This window comes from Corapipo altera, unplaced genomic scaffold, assembly GCF_003945725.1.
Source record: "Corapipo altera isolate COAL_440 unplaced genomic scaffold, ASM394572v1 54, whole genome shotgun sequence".
Taxonomy (NCBI): domain Eukaryota; kingdom Metazoa; phylum Chordata; class Aves; order Passeriformes; family Pipridae; genus Corapipo; species Corapipo altera.
The window spans coordinates 2,842,142-2,861,380 of record NW_020884902.1 but is presented as its reverse complement, the minus strand read 5'-3'; the positions used below and the strand labels follow the sequence as shown (position 1 = coordinate 2,861,380).

At 37.8% G+C, this 19,239-nt stretch overlaps 1 protein-coding gene and 1 long non-coding RNA gene across 4 annotated transcripts in view; one reads left to right on the top strand and one right to left on the bottom strand.

Annotated features, from left to right (window-relative positions):
• The window catches only part of LOC113950536, a 36,741-nt gene extending 36,445 nt beyond the window's left edge, over positions 1-296 (bottom strand). Inside the window, exon 1 of the long non-coding RNA XR_003528772.1 lies at positions 198-296. This is a non-coding gene — a long non-coding RNA (uncharacterized LOC113950536). The remainder of the gene's footprint in view (positions 1-197) is intronic.
• On the top strand, positions 7-19,226 carry TRPC1 (transient receptor potential cation channel subfamily C member 1). Of its 3 annotated transcripts, none has more exons than XM_027650449.1 (13): positions 7-306; positions 1,473-1,627; positions 2,814-2,915; positions 3,755-3,957; positions 5,342-5,473; positions 6,735-6,930; positions 8,553-8,889; positions 10,315-10,454; positions 12,492-12,635; positions 15,215-15,390; positions 15,545-15,746; positions 16,302-16,496; positions 17,305-19,226. In XM_027650449.1, exons 1-13 carry the CDS (start codon positions 171-173, stop codon positions 17,530-17,532), a joined length of 2,346 nt encoding a protein of 781 aa, XP_027506250.1. In that variant the 5' UTR covers positions 7-170; the 3' UTR covers positions 17,533-19,226. The 3 variants fall into 3 exon arrangements, with proteins under 3 accessions (XP_027506250.1, XP_027506251.1, XP_027506252.1); XM_027650450.1 differs by lacking the exon at positions 7-306 and adding an exon at positions 524-544; XM_027650451.1 differs by lacking the exon at positions 7-306 and having other exon boundaries at positions 1,475-1,627; positions 2,814-2,925.
• The last annotated feature ends 13 nt before the right edge of the window (positions 19,227-19,239 follow it).

The following is a 19,239-nucleotide window of genomic DNA, read 5'->3' as shown; positions in this document are numbered from 1 at the left end:
GCCTGCGCAGTGCGGCGGGGAGCGGCCTCCCGGCCCGGCCCTGCCCCGTGCCCGCCCGCCCGCGGGGTGACCGCACCGGGGCCGCTGCCCCGCTGCCCGCGGGGCCCGTGGGCACCGGGGACCGCGCCGCGACAGCGCCCCGCCCGCGCCCGCATGGGCCTGGCCGAGCCATGGCCGCCCTGTACCAGAGCGCGGACCCGTCCGCCTCGGCCTCGCCCAACAAGCTACTGGCGCTGAAGGACGTGCGGCAGGTGAAGGAGGAGACCACGCTGGATGAGAAGCTTTTCCTGCTGGCCTGCGACAAAGGTACCGGCCCGGACCCCCCCAGCGAGGCCTCGGCCGCTCGCCCCGAGGGCCCGAGCCCCCCCGCCCGCCGGCGCCGGGGGTCAGCCCCGCCATGGCCGCGCCTGTTGCCGGGGGCGGCGGGACCCCCGAGCGGGTCCGGCCCCGCCGCCTCCCGCTGTCCCAGAGCCGGCGGCCCCGGCTCCTTCTGCCGGGAAATAACTCCTGAGGGAGTTCGGTTTGTGCCGGAGCAGTTCGTAAGGTATTTATTTGCTGCGTTCGCTGTTAGAAGAGCCTGTGCGTGTGGACCTGCTGTAAAATCGGGGTTTATTTTAACATCACCGCAATAAGCGCGACCGATATCCTGCGATTTGTACCCGTCGTTGTGGGCGGGCAGAGATTTTCCATTCTAAAATATGCTTCTTTATGCCTGTATTTAGCTACCCTTGAGTAGAAATCTGGTCTTAAATAAAACTGAACACGTCTGAAATGTTGGACTCTGAGATTGGCTTTGACTGATGAGCTGCGCAGTCCTTCGTGCTTGGTTCACAGGCACGGCTGTGGGGTGTTGACAAGTGTGCTGGCCCTGAGTTTAGGTTTGCTCGCACCCGTGGGAGTATTTCTGCGGTGACATCAGCCAGCGAGCTTAGGAACTGTGCTCTGCCCGTGAAGTCTGTCCCGAACATCGGATGAAGCCACAGCGTGGTCTCTTAAGTATGAGCAGGGGCTGAGGGATGTTAAATGATGCACGACAAAAAATGTAGGAAACCTAGTTGTCCATATAACAGCTGATTCAGTGCTCTTGGAGGCTCTTTATGTATTTTATTCCACGTAGAAGTATTCTAGTTATACTTCTGTAAGTATTCTACACTAAGGTCTGTCTTGATCATGGTCTTCTATGCTGCAAAATAATGGGTTACCCCAGAGACAGTTTAGAAAGCTACCCGTGCTTTTGTGTGTGTTTGGAACTAAGGGCACAGATGTAGTACATGTCTGTTGCTTTCCTGAAAAGATGTAAATCTTTAGTTTTTTGCCTGATGAGAGAATGGTTATTTACCTTGACTTCTTGCTTGTCTCTCAGTGTCTTGTTGTCAGCTATGGAATGTTCTCTTGTTTGTGGGTAGCTGGTACTTAAAATGTTCACATGCTTTATGATAATACAGAGTGATATCCATGTGTTACTTGTGCAGGTGACTATTACATGGTTAAGAAACTCCTGGAGGAAAACAGCTCAGGGGAAATGAACATAAATTGTGTGGATGTGCTTGGACGAAATGCTGTTACCATAACCATTGAAAATGAAAACTTGGACATACTACAGCTCCTTTTGGATTACGGCTGCCAGGTATACAACACGTTATTGAAAATTTTCTGTGTAGTCATATATGTTCTCCGTTAATCTGTCAGAATTTGGAAGGGAATACAATCTGCCTTTATAGGCAGTTCAGTTCTTTTTCCATTTAATAATTGCAAAAGTGGGCTTTTTTCACAAAAATTTACTTTTTTGTAGGTATATATGAATGTATAAGTAACATTTTCAATCATATGAACAAGTCTGAATTTTATTTTAAATATTATTCCTGTAGCAGATAAAATGCACACATTATCTTTAAGCAAAATAAACAGTATATAGTGACTGCATCATATTACAAGTATAAAATGCAGATATCCCTTTGGCTATGGAGTATAATAACTTTTTCAATGGTAACACAGAAAAATGCACATTATATTAGCTGATTTTAAGTTAAGACAAATGTGGATTTCTGCAAGTGCTTTCTTATTAAAGTTGATCTGTGCTTGATGGCAGAATAGTTCCCTACCCACAGTGCTTCCTTAGCTGTATGCAGCATCTCTGTTGCTGCTGGGAGAGTGGAAGCTATGATGGTTTAAGTATGTAAGACAGGGAGAAGTAGCAATTCTTACTACATTTTTGATATTGGGCATGAATAAAAGAACAAGCTTTCCCCTCCCTGGATCAGTGGCAATAATAAAAGCTGTGTCTTTTATTTTTTAAAGTGAAAATTTGAATTTTTGGAAGTGAATTAAAAAGAATAATATCAACTGAAGGGAAAATGAAAAGCTGCTTAGCTCAGCTTAGGAGAAGTTGCAGAAGGAGTTACCAGCTGGGAAGGAAAAGCTACTGCGAATGCAGGGCTGAAGTATCCCATAGGCCCAAGCTGTGTCACACAGACACTTGCTTTTAACGTTTTTAGTACCACAGGAAACTGTCCCTTAGAACTTGATTTTTGCAAGTATTCAGCATTGTCTTTGCTGGAAAGCAATTTCTGCAGTTTGTTCTTTTGCTGTTTGTGCAATGAAACAAATTGTCAGTGAGGCTTTGTGAACTCCTGGAACGACAGCCTGCATTTGTATCCTGATCATTGGCCTGGTAATAATGCAGAACGTTGTTTTAGTACTTGAAATATAAATTTAAAATAGTATATTAAAAAATGCAGTTTGCCTTGCATTTGACTCTTTATGCTGCTTTACGTTACTGCTGTTTTCACATGTGATTTGTTTTCTTTCCTTAGTCATCGGATGCACTTTTGGTGGCTATTGACTCGGAAGTGGTGGGAGCTGTGGACATTCTACTTAATCACCGGCCAAAAAGATCCTCCAGACCAACCATTGTGGTTGAGTGTTGTTAGTCCTTGATTTTTGGTTGGGGAGTGGGGGCTATCGTATTCTGGTAGCTGTGGTATTTAAGACAATGTTCTTAAGTTCTGCATCTCTGAGGTGATAGAACCTGGGCACTGAGGATCATTTTTGTAGCCTGATTTGTCTGAAAGATGGAATACATTGTTTTGCTTTATGGCCTAAGGAATACAGCACCTTTATACCTGCCAGTGCTAATAGGTGCCTAGTTTGGAAGAGAATGAAAACAGTGGTTATAAATCTTTTCTTGTAGCCTCTTTGCAAGCTCGTTAGCAGCCTTGACCTAGAAGGGGTTTATTCATGTATTGAAGCTTCATGGATTTTTTGAGGAAATCTATAAATGTCAGATCTTCGCCTTGAAATTAATCACTTGAAAGTTAACTTGGAATGCTTAATTGTCAGAGAACTTTTAAAAAGTACACAACCAGAGATGGAGGAAGGGAAGGAATAAGGTACTGTGTGACAGAGTATGACACGTTCAAGATATTTTTTCTGCACTTAGTAAATAAAATAATTTTTTCTCATATTACAGCAAAATAAGAATTTTTAATATCACACATATATTGGAGAAGGTAGGCATTGAATGTCAGATTTTCTGTGTAAATAAATCAGAAACATTTCTGTGTCTGTTTCTCAGTATTTATCTGAGAGGTGTTTGAATATTTCTGCAAATTTTTCCTTCTTTTCATGTTACAAAACATGGGAAAGCATTTTGAAGAACAGATTCACTGTTAAACAGTCAAAAAACCCCTTACATGTAAGCACTGTAGTAGAACTGTGGGTAATAAATTTAGACACTTGCTGTGTTTTATTCCAGAAATTAATGGAACGCATTCAGAACCCAGAGTACTCAACAACCATGGATGTGGCACCAGTCATTTTAGCTGCTCATCGGAACAACTATGAAATTCTCACCATGCTGCTAAAGCAAGATATATCCTTGCCCAAACCTCATGCTGTAGGCTGTGAATGCACACTGTGTACTGCCAAGAACAAAAAAGATAGTCTACGACATTCCAGGTGAGACTCAGCAGTCATAGTCCCTAATAAAAAAATTCTCAGTCCTCAGGTATTGCTTGGGTCAGATTCAGTATGTTTCCTTTTTAAGGTGAAGTTTATCAGTGAATTCCTGTAATACATTTTAGCCCATATTGTGAGAGATGGTAGTTCTTGGAGATGGGTTGTGCTTGAAAAGGCTGGTGGGAAGTAGTGGCTTTTTTTCCATTTTGGTTTTATACTCTTAGTCACTGTGCATATTAAGCTACATGCCTTTCCTTGCTACCAGTTGTGTCTCAAACATTCTGGCTACCTTTGGTTTGGGAGCATAGGGATTATGCAAATAAAATTTTTCTCAAATTACTTAATATTGGGGGTGTTTTGAACCAGAATGAGGAGGTAGATAATTCTATATCAGGGATTGATGTATGCAAACACTTTTTTTTTTTCTTTTTTTCTTCATTATTTTTAAAAATAGAAAGCTTTTTAATAAAGGTTCAGGTGAAGAGAGGGATTTACCAGTCTGGTAAATATTTTGCCTGGTTAACTCACACAACATGTGTGAGGATTGAATAAAATTTATATGTGAGAGTTGGGATGAAAAATCACAGAGCTCAAAGATCATAAGGGTACTGCAATTACAATATGCAGTTAAGTACTGTGTGATTACTCAGTATGTATGCAAAATACTAAAAAGTAAGAGAAGTGAAAACAAAATTGTTACTGGTATTTGGCTGCTCCAGGCCACATTCTGGTGTCCATCCTATACCCCATGTCGTCAGCTTCAGTATGAGAAAAGGTGTCAGGGTATCCCAAGCAGACAAAAAGATAGAAACATTTGAGATAGCAGCTCTTAGTTTAAACTAGAACAGATAGCATCCTTTTTTTCAGTATTCTTGAGTCACTCAGTTTGCAAGAGGAAAACATCCCTTCAAACACATTCCCTGATATTTTTTCTGTGTTGCACATTAAAGCTCCTTACTTCATAGAATCACCTGGGTTGGAAAAGACCTCTGAGATCATCAAGTCCAACCCTTGATCCAACACCACCGTGGTTACTAGACCATGGCACCAGGTGCCACATCCAGTCTCTGACTTAAAATGTCAGAATTTTACAAATACTCTTACCTTGACTGATGGCTTTCTGCTGCTGTACTGATAACAGGGAAAGTAGTGAGGAAAAGAAGAGGGAACCAGTTTGGCCAATTTTTGGTACTTAAGGATTCTAAATATGTCATGAAACTGTGTCTTCCGTGACATACCACACTTAATGTTTGTAGTGTCTGATTTTAAGAAACCAGATTGTTTTGTCTTTCAGCTGCTTGTGCAAACCTTTGGAATAGGTTCTGATTTGAAACTGCTGATGAAGTGAAACACCTTCATTTTGCTTGCTGTCCTTTTGTCACAGGTTTCGTCTTGACATCTATCGGTGTTTGGCCAGTCCTGCTTTAATAATGTTGACAGAGGAGGATCCAATCCTACGAGCTTTTGAACTCAGTGCAGACTTGAAAGAATTAAGCCTTGTTGAGGTTGAATTCAGGTAGGAATTGAAAATACAAACTAATTTTAATACTTATGAAATTACATGTACAGAAATGTGTATACATTAGAAAAGGTTTATTCTTAATTTTATTTTTTTTACTGGAATGTTTAAACTGATAAATAGACATAATAACAAGTTATATAATTTATGCCTCATTGGTAGTTATTTTGGCAGTTTAATTACTTTGAATTCTTTTAGGTGTAGACAGTTCAGTCTGTATAGTTGCACCAACAGTTCAAATTTCAGCTCTACTCTGAAAAACAGAAATTATGCTAAAGGCTGACTTATGTGAAAATCACACATCTATTAATCATATCAGTATCTCACCAGTATTCTGCACTTTTTTTTCCTGTATCAGGATAGAAATATGCAATAACTTGTTTATACTGGTCTGACTCATGTTGAGAGTTGTTTAGAGCTTTGTTTCTTAAGTTTACCCCTTATAAGACTTTGAACAGTGCTTGTGTGTATATATATAAAATATGTATATGTGTGGAGATTTCATGTTGAAAATGCTCTATTTAATGAACAAATTGTCAGTATAATTTCATGTTTGAACTATGCAGATTTCTACTATTTTGTAACTTACCAACACAAAAGCTTTCCAAGAATGTGAAAGCAAGCGTTTATATGAGGTAAAATTCTACTTTCCTAAACAACATGTGAATTTTCTGTATTTTATCTGCTTGTCTTTCTTAAAAAGAGCTCAGTTGTTGCATTTTTATGGTACAGGTTGGCACTAAAACGGACAGTGTGCAAGGTGAGACAAGGAAGTCATGTGTTTTCTTTTCCTGTGTTTATTGTATTAATACTTAGTATTCAGTGAATAGACTTTAATTTTCAGATTACAGGAATAAAGGAAAACCCAAAACAACTTCCTGTCAAGTGGCAAGTCCAAGTGATTACTTAGCAGTGCCATGTTTTGTGCCTACCACACTTCCTTATCTCCTGGAAATAATTCTGAGCTTTCATTCTGTATATGGAACTCATGAGATGAGGATTTGTACGCTGTAAGTCTGTTTGTCAGTTTTTCTCTAGTGGTCTTGCAAGCTAAACTGAAGTGTAATGGTCATGTCACATGGTGAGAACTACTCAGAGTTGTCTTCGGAGTGCTTGGACCTTGACACATGACTTTTGGGGTGGTTTCTTTTAATTTGTCTCAACATAACATACAATCCCAACCAAAAATGGGTAGTTAATTATTTAATGGATAATGTCAGAACAGCGTAATAGTACGTTCTGCTTCTGTGTCTTTCAGAAATGATTATGAGGAGCTCGCTCAACAGTGCAAAACCTTTGCTAAAGATCTGCTTGCACAAGCACGGAATTCCCGGGAGCTGGAAGTGATTCTGAATCACACATCCAGCGATGAACATGTAGACAAGCGAGGATTGTTGGAAGAGAGGATGAACCTAAGCCGCTTAAAACTTGCAATCAAGTATAATCAAAAAGAGGTTTGTCTTTGCAGTAATTTGATAGACTTTCCATATCATATTTTGCTAGTAATTAATTTAATTTGTTGTTGAACCTCTAGACATAGAAATGGAAATAAATGTGCTGGAGTTATAGAAGAGATGGTAATACACAGAGTACCAGCATGTAAAACAGGGAAGTGATGCTGCAAGATACTGAGTGTTTCGTCAGTACTTACTGTGGAGAAGAATGTAGTATTTTCTGTTTTGGAGTATAAACTACTGCTTTTCTATGAACAACTCTGGTAGTGTAATTATTTGTTCAGATCCTCATTAAATCCTTGCCTAGGGAGGCATGGATCCTTAGATGCCAAACATGATTTATCATCCTCTCACTAGTCATTAACTGTTCAGCTTTGTCTCAGCCTTGCTGGAGCTGTTCAGTAATTAAGTTGGACCTGTGCTGCTATAACTGAATAGTGCCTCTGTTCCAGAATAGCAGTACTTTTTATGCCATCAATATGCAACCTATTTCATGCAGTAGATCATTGTCATCTTTGTCCCTTGACAAATTATAACTCTAGTTTTCTGTGCTAGAAGGCAAATGGGTATTTGTGGGATTCCTAGTGCAAGGACCAAGGACGGAAAGTTTGCTTTCGATGCAAAATCCATTTTTAGTTAGCATTTGCAGAAGGAGATATAATTCTGTCTGTTCTACTTGTCTGGGTTTAAACTGTTTGTGAAACTGTTGAAACACATGGTGTTTAAAAGGCATAAGCCATAGTTATGGAATGCCCTAGAAGCAACATTACATATTTCTGGTGTTCATTCAAGAAGCACACTAAAGTGTTTCAGATGTTCTTCTGGGTTTGAGCATAGCTTGTTTTTACCTCAGTGCTTAGAAAATAACAACTGTTTTGTGTGGTATGAGGAAAGGATCTGCAGAATGTGCTTTATTCCTAGCAAGTTTACTGTAGAGACAGTTTTTATGATGCTTTATAGGATATGATGATAACAGCAAGGTTCTTTTTTGATTAAACATTTTTTTGTAACTCGTGCAGATAAGCACCTGAAATTTAAAACTATATTTGCATAATATACATAACTTTCAGGACAAACTTACCTTTTTTTGAGGGATTGATATGTATAACTTACTCTGATGTAAAATTAACCCTGCTGAATAGAGCCATAGGGATTTTAAGAATTCATATGTATAAAACCACTTGACCACTTTGGTCCTCATCTTACAACATTTTGTGTTTTACACTGTACACAGTATTCAACAGTAACAGTATTTTATTCTTCAGTTAAGATCACTATACTTTATAATAACACAGAGTGGAGCTGTCTGAGGTGTGATGTTATTTATCTGCTAGATTTCTACGTTATTAGAAATCAAAATTCTTAACCTAAAACCCATTGACAGTCTGGTGTGTATAATTTGTGTTTAGTTGCTGACTCTAAAAGGAAATCAGAATAATGGCTGGTTTTATGCATAGTGGTTCCATATTGCTTTGGTATCTTACGAGATAATTATTTCAAATTGATATTCTTGCCTTTTCTTGTTAATTGGTATCTACACATAGTGTGAAAATTAATAATGTAAATTAGTAATGTGTATTAAGAAACCTGAGACTGGTTTCTTGTTTGTTTCTCCCCCCCAGTTTGTTGCCCAGTCCAACTGCCAGCAGTTCCTGAACACGGTGTGGTTCGGGCAGATGGCCGGCTATCGCCGCAAGCACACCTGCAAGAAGATCTTGACTGTTCTGATGGTTGGCATTTTCTGGCCAGTTCTGTCCCTGTGTTACTTGTTAGCTCCTAAATCTCGAGTTGGTCGAATGATTCACACTCCTTTTATGAAGTTCATTATTCATGGAGCTTCATATTTCACGTTTCTCTTATTACTTAATTTGTACTCCCTTGTCTACAATGAGAATAAGAAGAATACAATGGGACCAGCCCTTGAGAGAATAGACTATCTTCTGATAATCTGGCTAATTGGTAGGTGTGATTTGAGTGTGCTGGATGGCAATTGCTGATGTTGATGGCACAGTAATGACTTGTGTATCCTTCTTAGGAAACCAGCATGTTATTCATGTTGTATATGTTTATGTCTGCATGCATATCCCATCTTAGTCTAATTAATTGAAGATGTGCATTTACCTCATGCTTGTTTTAAAACACAGAAACAAGTAGTATTTTCTCAAGGTATGGTTTTCCATTTCTGAATGTCATTGCCACTGATTATCATAACTACTGGAAAGACTGCATGTCAATTCTGGTTGATGCAGCAGAGGGAGCACAGGTATCATTTTTGTTGAGTTCTCAGGAACTTTCAGTTGAAAATTCATAAAACCTTTTACCATGTTTTTGGTTGGATGGCATGTGTTTGTTTTTACATTAAAATTTACCTTAATGTGATGATTAGATATGTATCATTTGTTTGACCAGACTCGTAAGAAGCAATGACATGGTAAAAAAAACCAACAAATTTTTTATCTAAGTAGTTCTGGGTGATTTATTTGATGTTTTAGGGTGGGGTTTTTTGTGTAATGGTGGTTTCTTTCACTGTTGATCTATATGAAAAATGTTGAGTAGTTCATGCAGATTTCGGAAATACTCAGTACCCCCCACAAACACAGGCAGGTCTTAAAACTTGAAAACTTCAACTTTTGAATGCAAAATAGATTCCTCTTTTACTTTGAGATTAAATATCTGATTTTAGAAATTATTTTGTTCCATCAAATCTTCTGTAGATGAAGTGTGTCCTTAGGTGGTCTTGACTATAAACATTTTATTTTCTTCATATAGTATTCTAATGTGGATTTCAAGTAAGATTGAAGTATGACCTCTGAGTAACATAATCATTAAAATTGGGTTACTTTTCACATTACTGAATCTTAACAGATTTTTTAAATAGTAATTGCATTTATAGCTTAAATGCTTTTTTTGTAATGGCATATTGTACTTATTCCTCACAAATATTCAGTAAGTTGAAAAATAATGTATTTAGAAAATGTGTTACAAAATCAGCTGGAATAAAAAGAACCAAGTAACAAGGGTTCACCATATTCCATTTCCCATATGATTTTCCATAGTTCCATTAAAATGCATTCTAAAAATCAATGTCAAAATGGCCACAGCAGAATTTCTAACACATAAAGTTAGTAGTAAGTTTTTCAAAATCAGGAATAAAGTAATTTTCTAATTTATTGAGCGTAAATCATACAAGTGTCTTCCACAGGAAAATAAAGCAACAGAACTCCAGTTCTTGTGTATGTAAATAACATCAACTGTAGCATCTTCTCCATCTCCTTTTACTGATTCTGTAACAAATTCACTGTAAAATACATGGTGATTGTATGTGAAAGAATATCTGTTCAGTACAATGGCTTCACTTCCCTGGGTTTTCTATTTTTCCTGCAGGAATGGTGTGGTCAGATGTTAAGAGGCTCTGGTATGAGGGTTTAGAAGATTTTTTAGAAGAATCCCGTAATCAGCTTAGTTTTGTCATGAACTCCCTGTATTTGGCAACTTTTGCCCTCAAGGTCGTTGCCCATAACAAGGTGAGCACTTGTCTTCATAGATCCGTTTGTCTGAGCACATCTGACAGCAGTGCAGTGCTGCACAGTGCAGGAAGATGTGTTACACGTGGTGTGTTGGCAGCAGTAGGTTGTGGTGAAGGGCACAACATCAGTAACAGCCCTACTGTGTGGGTACAGCTCAGGCTTTGGGGTTAAATGTTCTGTGGGGTATATGCCATGTAGTTGTCAAGACCTCAGGTCTTGTTGCGTCTTGAGGAGAAGTTGATGAGGCAGATAGGAGGTAGAAAACACATCACAACATGTCCGAGTACTTTGAGACCTCAAACAGAGCTACTGTCCTCCTTGTGAGAACTGGCTGGTCTTCCAGGGGCTTGATTTTTGTTTAGGGAAGTGCATTTCACCTGATGTGGCATTTGAGCTTGCCCGAGTCCATAGTACCATACAGAAAGCTAATAGTAATCTCTGTGTTTGGATTGCCCAATGCTATTTTGTTACAGAAAGTTTTATTTAGCTTTTGATTACATATACTCAGATGTTTTAAGTGGTTGTGGGGGGATTTTTAATTGGTTTTTGGCTTGGTGGGGTTGTTTTGGTTGGAGTTTTTTGTGGTAGTAAGGATAAAAGCCCCGAGACCATAGAGGAGCCTTGTCTTTTCTCTATGAAAAGCCATCTGGATTTGGTTGAAGATGTGAGCTTTGCAGACCATCATTACCATTCTGTTGCATGTGTTGTTTGCCACACAGCTTGTGGCAAGCTGCCAGACCAATTGAATGTGACTATTTTAGCAAAATTCAAGCCAGTGCAGTAGCACCATTTTATCTTGCAAACTGTAAGTTGACAGCTGTCTGGCAGTTGGGAGGGAAATAAAGTGGTTTAGTTCTTCCCAACTTGGTGTTTGGCTCATTTCCCTATCCTTGGATTGATTCAGAGACTGGTAATCATTTGGAAAGGAAGGCTCCATTTCTTGGAAAAAAAGAGGGAGAATGCCATGTTGGGCTGCCTTCCCAGCCATTTGCTTTGCAACCAGCATGTCTCTAGTGGCAGTTCCTTTGCTAAGAGCCCTTTGCTGCTAATTCAAGTTGTAACCTTTGGGAAGATACAGGACTCCTGTCCTGTGTAACAGTCACATAATGGTTTTTCTGCCGCTGTTATATGACAAAATTTATTTTTATGGTTTATAAATCATTTAGGAATCCAAATAAAAATGTTTGTCTTACAACTTGGGTCCGTGTTATAGGCACTTAAGCTGTAAGAAGTAAAGGAAGAGTCTCTGTAGCAGGAGGATTTGTACACATGCAAATGCAATGTATAAAAACATGTTTATCCCTGTTTCTTGCCATCTTTGTGCAGCAGACTTTTGGGCAAGTTATTTTAAAGCAGCTTTGAGTTCCTTAGTTTTTGAATGTTGATTCTGAGGCAGCAGAAGCTGGTAATATAAATGCTGAGTGTTTTCAGCCAAGCTGAAAGTTGAGATCTGTGGATATTTCATGAATAAGTTGAATAGTAGTAGCTAGTGGATAGTACTTGAAGGGTGTGTTTACATCAAGAGTTTATTTGTGACTTCCATTCTCTGTAGCCATTCACAAAATCTATTGAAGGAACCCCAAGTCCTAAGTGTTTCTAAAGCTGGTTAAGGTCAGCTGTCACCATGTTGCAATCCCACCTGTGTGTGTTAGTTTTCTTTACACCATCTTAATGTTGTTTTTGACTGAGGCCTGTTATACACGTGTGTACATGTTTATGAGGTACATGAGTCCCTGTTTCAACAAAACATGCAAAACAGAGGAGGCAGAACAGAGAAATAAATGGTTTCAACAAGTGAGTGGCAGAGTTAGGTGTTGAATTTAAATTGTCTGATTTCTGGCTCCCTCTGGAATGCCTTTTGAACTGCCTTTGTCTAAAAAGAGTGAAATTTCTGAAAGAGGTGAGACATCTATGAATGATATATGTTAATTTCTTTTATGCTATTGCCTGTTTTGGAGGCAGAAGTAGGGAGTGGTGCATGGCTGCATTTCTGTGTTTGTAATGTCACTGCTCTCTGTCCTTTTCGTGTTTCAGTTCCATGACTATGCTGAAAGGAAGGACTGGGATGCATTCCATCCTACCCTTGTAGCAGAAGGACTTTTTGCTTTTGCTAATGTTCTTAGTTACCTGCGTCTCTTCTTTATGTACACAACCAGTTCTATTCTGGGACCACTCCAGGTGAGTATCATTTCTGCCTGAGAAAACATTAAACCTAATTTGCCATCAAGAGTCTTATTGAGAATAAATGAAAAAAAGTTAAGTAGGAAAGTGAAAAGTAGAAAGAAGTGATACTGCATTGAAGTTTGATTTTTTTTTTCAATCTCTCATGTAGAACATGATTGAGATGGGAAAAGGTAAGAAAAAGAGTGAAAGACCTTGTGTAGTTCACTTTCATATGGTATTTTTCCATGATAACTGTACCTATACTGTCTTTTTGTTTTCATCTGGTGTAAGCTTAACATACTGCATAAGTGTCCACAGTTTGAAAAGTGTAAGGATCATTTTCTTCTTGTAAAGTTGTATACAATAATTGGCTTAACTTCTTATCTCTAAAGAGATGGGTGAATGAGGTGTGTAGCAAGGAAGAGCTATCAAAAGCCTTTCTGTTTTTGTCTGTGATCTCATTGAAGCTGCATGTTGAGTTGTGCACACTGCTTTTGTTTGAAAAATGTAAATCTCTCAAGAGTATTGAAATAATCATCTCTTTATTGGCAGTTATAAGAAGGGAGAACAGGTTTCTTACAAATTCTTACTTGGAATTTGCTGGAGCCTTCCCATCAGTAATGATGAGAGTAAAAACCCCCACATTTCAATGACATAATATTCTGTTATACATTTTAGGTGGAAATGTACTTGCATACTTTTGAAAAAAATACTAAAGTCTTGATGTTGCATTAAGCATTAGGCTTGTTGTACAAATTGATTGAACGCTGAAGTCTCTCCTCATTTTAAAGAGATTCACTGTTTTATGTGTATATTTATTTATGTACTAGAACTTGCACAGGTTTTTATTAGGAGACTCTGTTATGAAATTCTCCAAGTAAATAAAAACAGTCAACAGTGCCCCATTCAGAGGCACACAGGAGCTTATGTTATTACTGTTGGCCAGTAGGGCTGGTGCAACAACTCCTACAGTATTTTCTGAAAGTAGGTCACAAAGTTCAAATGGTGGTAATCAAATATGGCATGGAAACCCAGCAGTGGGGTGGGGGAAGGCAGCTACGGTCTCTTGGCTATTAGAGTTATTTTTAAGCATTCAGTTACTTGACTCATTGGTTAGTAAAACCTATTATAATACAGATTTGTAAGTTGGCTGTGTGTGGTGGTTTTCTATTAACAGAAGGTAGAATAATATTCCCCTAGATAGATAATTAGATTTCAGATGTGTAGAGAGGGCAAGCATGAATATATGAAGAAAGCAACTGGCATTTGGGATAGGTTATTACACTCTGTTCCAAACAAAATAGTTTTGGGTGGTTTGCACTTCTTATGTGTTCCTGTTTCATCTGCTTTGTCTCTCTCTTGGCTGAGACTGTGTGTCAGTTAAAGGGTAGATGTTTTATTGTTGGGATTTGGGTTGGGTTATTTTCTATTAAAGGCTTAGATGTGACGAAAAAATAGGATGAGGATGACAGTCATCCTGACTAATGTGCATATAATTGATGCACAGCTCTGCTGCAGTTGCAGAGTGTCCCTGACTGTGACAAACTGTACAGACTCAGGGTGTGCTGTGCTGCAGGGGGTACTTGGGGAGTTCCCAGCAGCTGGAGGGAGGAGGAGCAGGAGTTCTTCTTCCAGTGAGGTTGTACTTGCAAAACCTGAGCTGTGTTACAGTTCTGGACTATGATTTGGTACAGGTTTTGATTCAAACAGGATTAGGCTTTCCACGTGCCAATTTATATAGAAGATTACATTGACCCAATCTCTTTTTATATATTTGCATTCTTTATAATGATATATTGTTCTCGAGAAGTTCTTAGGAACAGTAATTAAATTATGTAAACAGTTTATGCTGTGTCTGTGTAAAAATTTATCCTTATGTCAAAAGCAAGGTCTTTTCTGTGTTGGAAAAGGGCATAAGCATATATTGTAACTTTTTTTAAAGATGCTGTTGTACTAATGTTGCAAAGTTCTGTATAGGATATTTTGAATTGGAAACTAATGATCAGAATTTCCTGTCATATCTTCTATTCTTTATCCTTCAGTTTTTATGTGCTTACACACACATGTTTATTTAAAATCTTACATAGAATGTACAGTAAATTAATACTGTATTCTGCAGATGGGCTTTGGTATACTACTTTTAAATTTTTTTTTTATTAGCAATGAATTATGATTCCAAATGTTTTGATTAATTCAATGTCCTTATAAGTATTTTCTTAGCTTTCTGTGGTGGCATTTATGTTCACATGCATTTCATTTACTGCTTTTGTCTGTTGACTTGTGAGTTCCTTACTGCCATTGGTACTGCAGATAAATACTAAGGTCTAAATACCATTGCTTATGGTTATGTGTAGGATATAAACTTATCAAGTGATGTGAAAACTACTTACATTTTCTTTTTAGTATCTAGAGTTTTAGTTTGAAAAACAGTACAAGGATATCTCCTGATTTTGACATCTGTTTAGCATGTGAAAAGTCAACTTAAATATTTAAAATGTAAATAGATTTTTTTTTTTGCTGATTAGAGGCTGAAGGAGAGAACACAAATAATAACTACATGTTTTACTAAAATAGGAAATAAATCTATTTCACAGATTTCAATGGGGCAGATGCTGCAAGATTTTGGAAAATTCCTGGGCATGTTTCTTCTTGTCTTGTTCTCATTCACAATTGGATTGACACAACTTTATGATAAAGGATTTACTGTAAATGAAGAAAAGGACTGTGCGGGTATTTTCTGTGAACAACAGAGCAATGACACATTTCATTCGTGAGTCCGATATCTATAAAATAGCTGATTGTTTTAGCCCTTACTCTTTAGTAATTAAACAAAATTGGAATTTTTCAATCAACTTGAATTTTACATTAAAAACTTTTGGGGTTTGCTTTCCCTAACCAGATTTTTGTTTTTCTTGGTTTTGCAGGTTCATTGGCACATGTTTTGCTCTGTTCTGGTACATATTCTCCCTGGCACATGTAGCAATTTTTGTCACACGTTTCAGCTATGGTGAAGAATTACAGTCTTTTGTGGGGGCTGTTATTGTTGGTACCTACAACGTGGTGGTTGTGATAGTATTAACTAAACTCCTTGTGGCAATGCTTCATAAAAGTTTTCAGCTGATAGCAGTAAGTGGTTTCTGATTAATTTCCAATAACTGCTTGCTGTATGTTTGGATTTGTACAAATTTCTTCCTCTGATATGTAGACTAATCTACAGACCTTCATGACTGAGCTCTGTCAGTGAAGTCACAAGGGTCATCTTTCCTTCAAATAAGAACTTTTTATTTATTTTGATCCAAATAAAATGGGTACTTTGCACGTTAAACGTGTGCAGGGCTTTGGCCCTCTGGGAATTGATGACTTTCTTGATACAGTGGCTGTTCAAGATGCTGTTCTTGATATGTGTGGTGCTTTGGCATTTGATAAGGGGGTTATACCTTCATGGCTGAATTTTGTACTTACATAGAGTATATAGTGAATTAAAGAGAGTGTAATTATTTTATGTCTTTAATATTATAATATTAAAACAAGCTTATTAAAATACTACGTAACCTATATCTTAAAATGCTATATAACTAAAATTAAATTATGGTCAGTTTACAGGTATGAGAAAATAAAACTTACAAAATAGCCTGTTAATATTTTTGCTTCTTTTCTCTGTTAATGTTTGTGATGCTTTAGAATCACGAAGACAAGGAGTGGAAGTTTGCTCGTGCCAAGCTCTGGCTCAGCTACTTTGATGACAAATGCACACTCCCCCCACCTTTCAATGTCATCCCCTCTCCCAAGACTATCTGTTACCTCTTCAACAGTCTCAGTAAATGGATCTGCTCTCATACATCAAGTGGCAAAGTGAAACGTCAGAACAGCCTGAAGGTGAGGAATGACTGGGAAAGCTCCAGGCTCTGAAGCTGGAGAGGTCCTGCTTGCTAAATTGAAATGTCATAAGGTGAACGCTGCTAAGATTAACACCCAACTACAGAATAATGTGTATTGCATCTGAAATATAAATAAGTGGCACCTATTTCTGCTTAAGTGAGGTTCTAATAACTTTCTGGTTTGGGAATTTCAACCCCCTTCCCTCCAACCCCCAGTTCCCCCAGAAATAGTCTGGAAAAAAATGCTTTGATTGAATGAAAACACATAGAAACCTCAGCGAAGTATGTGCTAATCTCAAAAATGGTGAGGTTAGAGTATTCTTTGGGGAAGGTAATTGGTTTTAAACACATTACAGAAGTGTCAAAATAAATAACCGAAAACGATCACTGAAGCCTTTCGTTGTTGGGGGGAAGAATTTTTTTTTTTTTTTCTTAAATAAACGGTTTTTTGTACCCTGTAATTTTGCATACTAATTTTGCATCTTCTTGCTGACAAAAATAGCATTAAATAAACAAACTAAAACACTTCATGGAATTTGCACTGAGAGACATTCAGGACTATGGAACCTCTTAATTGCTCATAGGACAATTACCAAGACAGGTAGATAAAAAAATTTCAGTTTTGATGGTACAGCAGATTATAATTTAAATTTTGCAGGCAATTTAGATGCATTGTATGTTTGTGCACATCAGCATGTATTTATAAAATGGCTTTGTTATTCATATTTATTCTCTGTATAGTTGTATGTAGGCTTTAGGGCTCAAAGTTCACTTTTCCACGGTAAATGTGTGATGTTTGTTTAAAGGAATGGAGAAATCTGAAGCAAAAGAGAGATGAGAATTACCAGAAGGTGATGTGTTGCTTAGTCCACCGTTACTTGACTTCCATGAGGCAGAAGATGCAAAGTACAGATCAGGCAACTGTGGAAAACCTCAACGAGCTGCGGCAAGACCTGTCGAAATTCCGCAATGAAATGAGAGACCTGCTCGGCTTCCGAACTTCCAAATACGCCATGTTTTATCCGAGAAACTAAGGCCTAGCTTAGAAACAAGAAGTGTGTACTTTCAGATACCTGTAGGTAAAAGTGTTGCCCTAGTTCTGTTGCCAGATCATATCAACAAGATATTGCACAAAAATACATTTCAAAATGCATTTGCATGAGTCGCAGCTGCAGCCAAGTGGTTGAAATAAATGCAAAACCAGATATAGTCATTTTCTTAGGCTTTCAGTGTGTATATAAAATTTGTATATAGGAGTTTTTTAAATGTTCCTCAGAGTGTGGCTGTCAGGTGTCAGAGCTTCATAACTAGCACAACGGCTTGCTTTCTTCTATTTTTGCTGTTTGTTCTTTTTTGATACTTGTTTTTCAAGTTGTGGGGGAAGATAGGCTTTTTAAACAAAAATCCAGCCTACGTTTATTTTTAATAGAAAAGTCAGATATAGAATAATAGAAAATTTCCAGCACAGTTGGAAATTACGTTTGACTGTAGGTTACAGTGCATGGGAAGACTGTATGGCTCTGAAAGAGGCAGTTCTAGTTTTGTATGTTAACGTTGACTGTAAACTAACATTTATAGAATACAGCACATCAAATCATCAAGACTCTTCCCTTTCATGGGAACACTGACATTTTGAACACAAAATAGACCAACTGTTTCTTGAATGTTTATGGTTATATGTAAGACAATCAATCCCTGCTTGGATTTTTCAGCAGTGCCTCAATAGTACATTTTAATATATGTGCTAAGATTGGGAACAGAATTTTAAAACTAACCTGTGCACATTTAATGTTTGATGTCTTGGGGTTTTAAAATCTGGATAATAAATTATTTGAATTATTAGAACCTGTGATTTAATGAAAGTGAGGTGGAGCACATGAGTACTGTTGTTTGCAGTGCTGAACAATTCCTGTGAAACATTCTGCACTTGTTTCTGTGAGATCATCGAGTCTGGTCATTGGAGAGATGTACTTTAGAATGGTCTGCTTAACACAGGTTTTACATATCCTACTTTTAAACTTTTTTTTTCTTTTTTCCTGTTTTTTACCACAATTGTTGCCAAGGTATAATTCAGTTTGTGTCAGGAATACTATGTTTTGTGAAAACATGTGATCTGACTTTGCTTACAATGGACAGTAAGGGCTTTGTGGATTTTCTGTGCTAGAGGGTCCTTTATATGCTTATATATATATATTATTCAAGCTGACAAATTGTAATTGAGAAGTGTGAGATTCCTGTATTTTTAATTACAAAATAAGTATATTTATGACAGCTAAAGGGTTGACTGACAATTTTGTTGTTATGATGGTGCTGTTCTAAAATGGCTGTATGGCCAGAAGGCACAGGCAGCCAGAGTGGTCTTTGGCTACAGTAGATTTGAGGAGATTGATGGAGTGGAGCCTCACAGGAATGTTTACTTTTTTGAAGGAATTCTTATAAAACTCTTTCTTGTAAAAGTAATATATTTTCTGTACTATGACATTATGTATTTCTGAACTAGGTTTTAATACTCTGCTTCCAGAAATGTTACAGTCTAGAGGGATTCTGATACTTGATTTCATGTGAATAGGAAGTTAACCTCTTGGTTCAAAGCAAAGAGGATCACTGAGTTTTGTATTTAGACTCAGATCTCATGTCTGGATAATGCACCAACATAAAATCTATGTGCTGTCTGTGTTACATAGATCCAAAAAAGGAAGCAGACAAATAAAAGCTCTTTGAAAAATGTGGTTGTATTAATA

Coding starts and splice junctions, on each gene's coding strand:
- TRPC1 (XM_027650449.1), top strand. CDS start 171: ATGGCCGCCCTGTACCAGAGCGCGGACCCGTCCGCCTCGGCCTCGCCC. Junction 2,916..3,754: donor CCTCCAGACCAACCATTGTG/GTTGAGTGTTGT, acceptor GTTTTATTCCAG/AAATTAATGGAACGCATTCA. Junction 15,747..16,301: donor AAAGTTTTCAGCTGATAGCA/GTAAGTGGTTTC, acceptor GTGATGCTTTAG/AATCACGAAGACAAGGAGTG.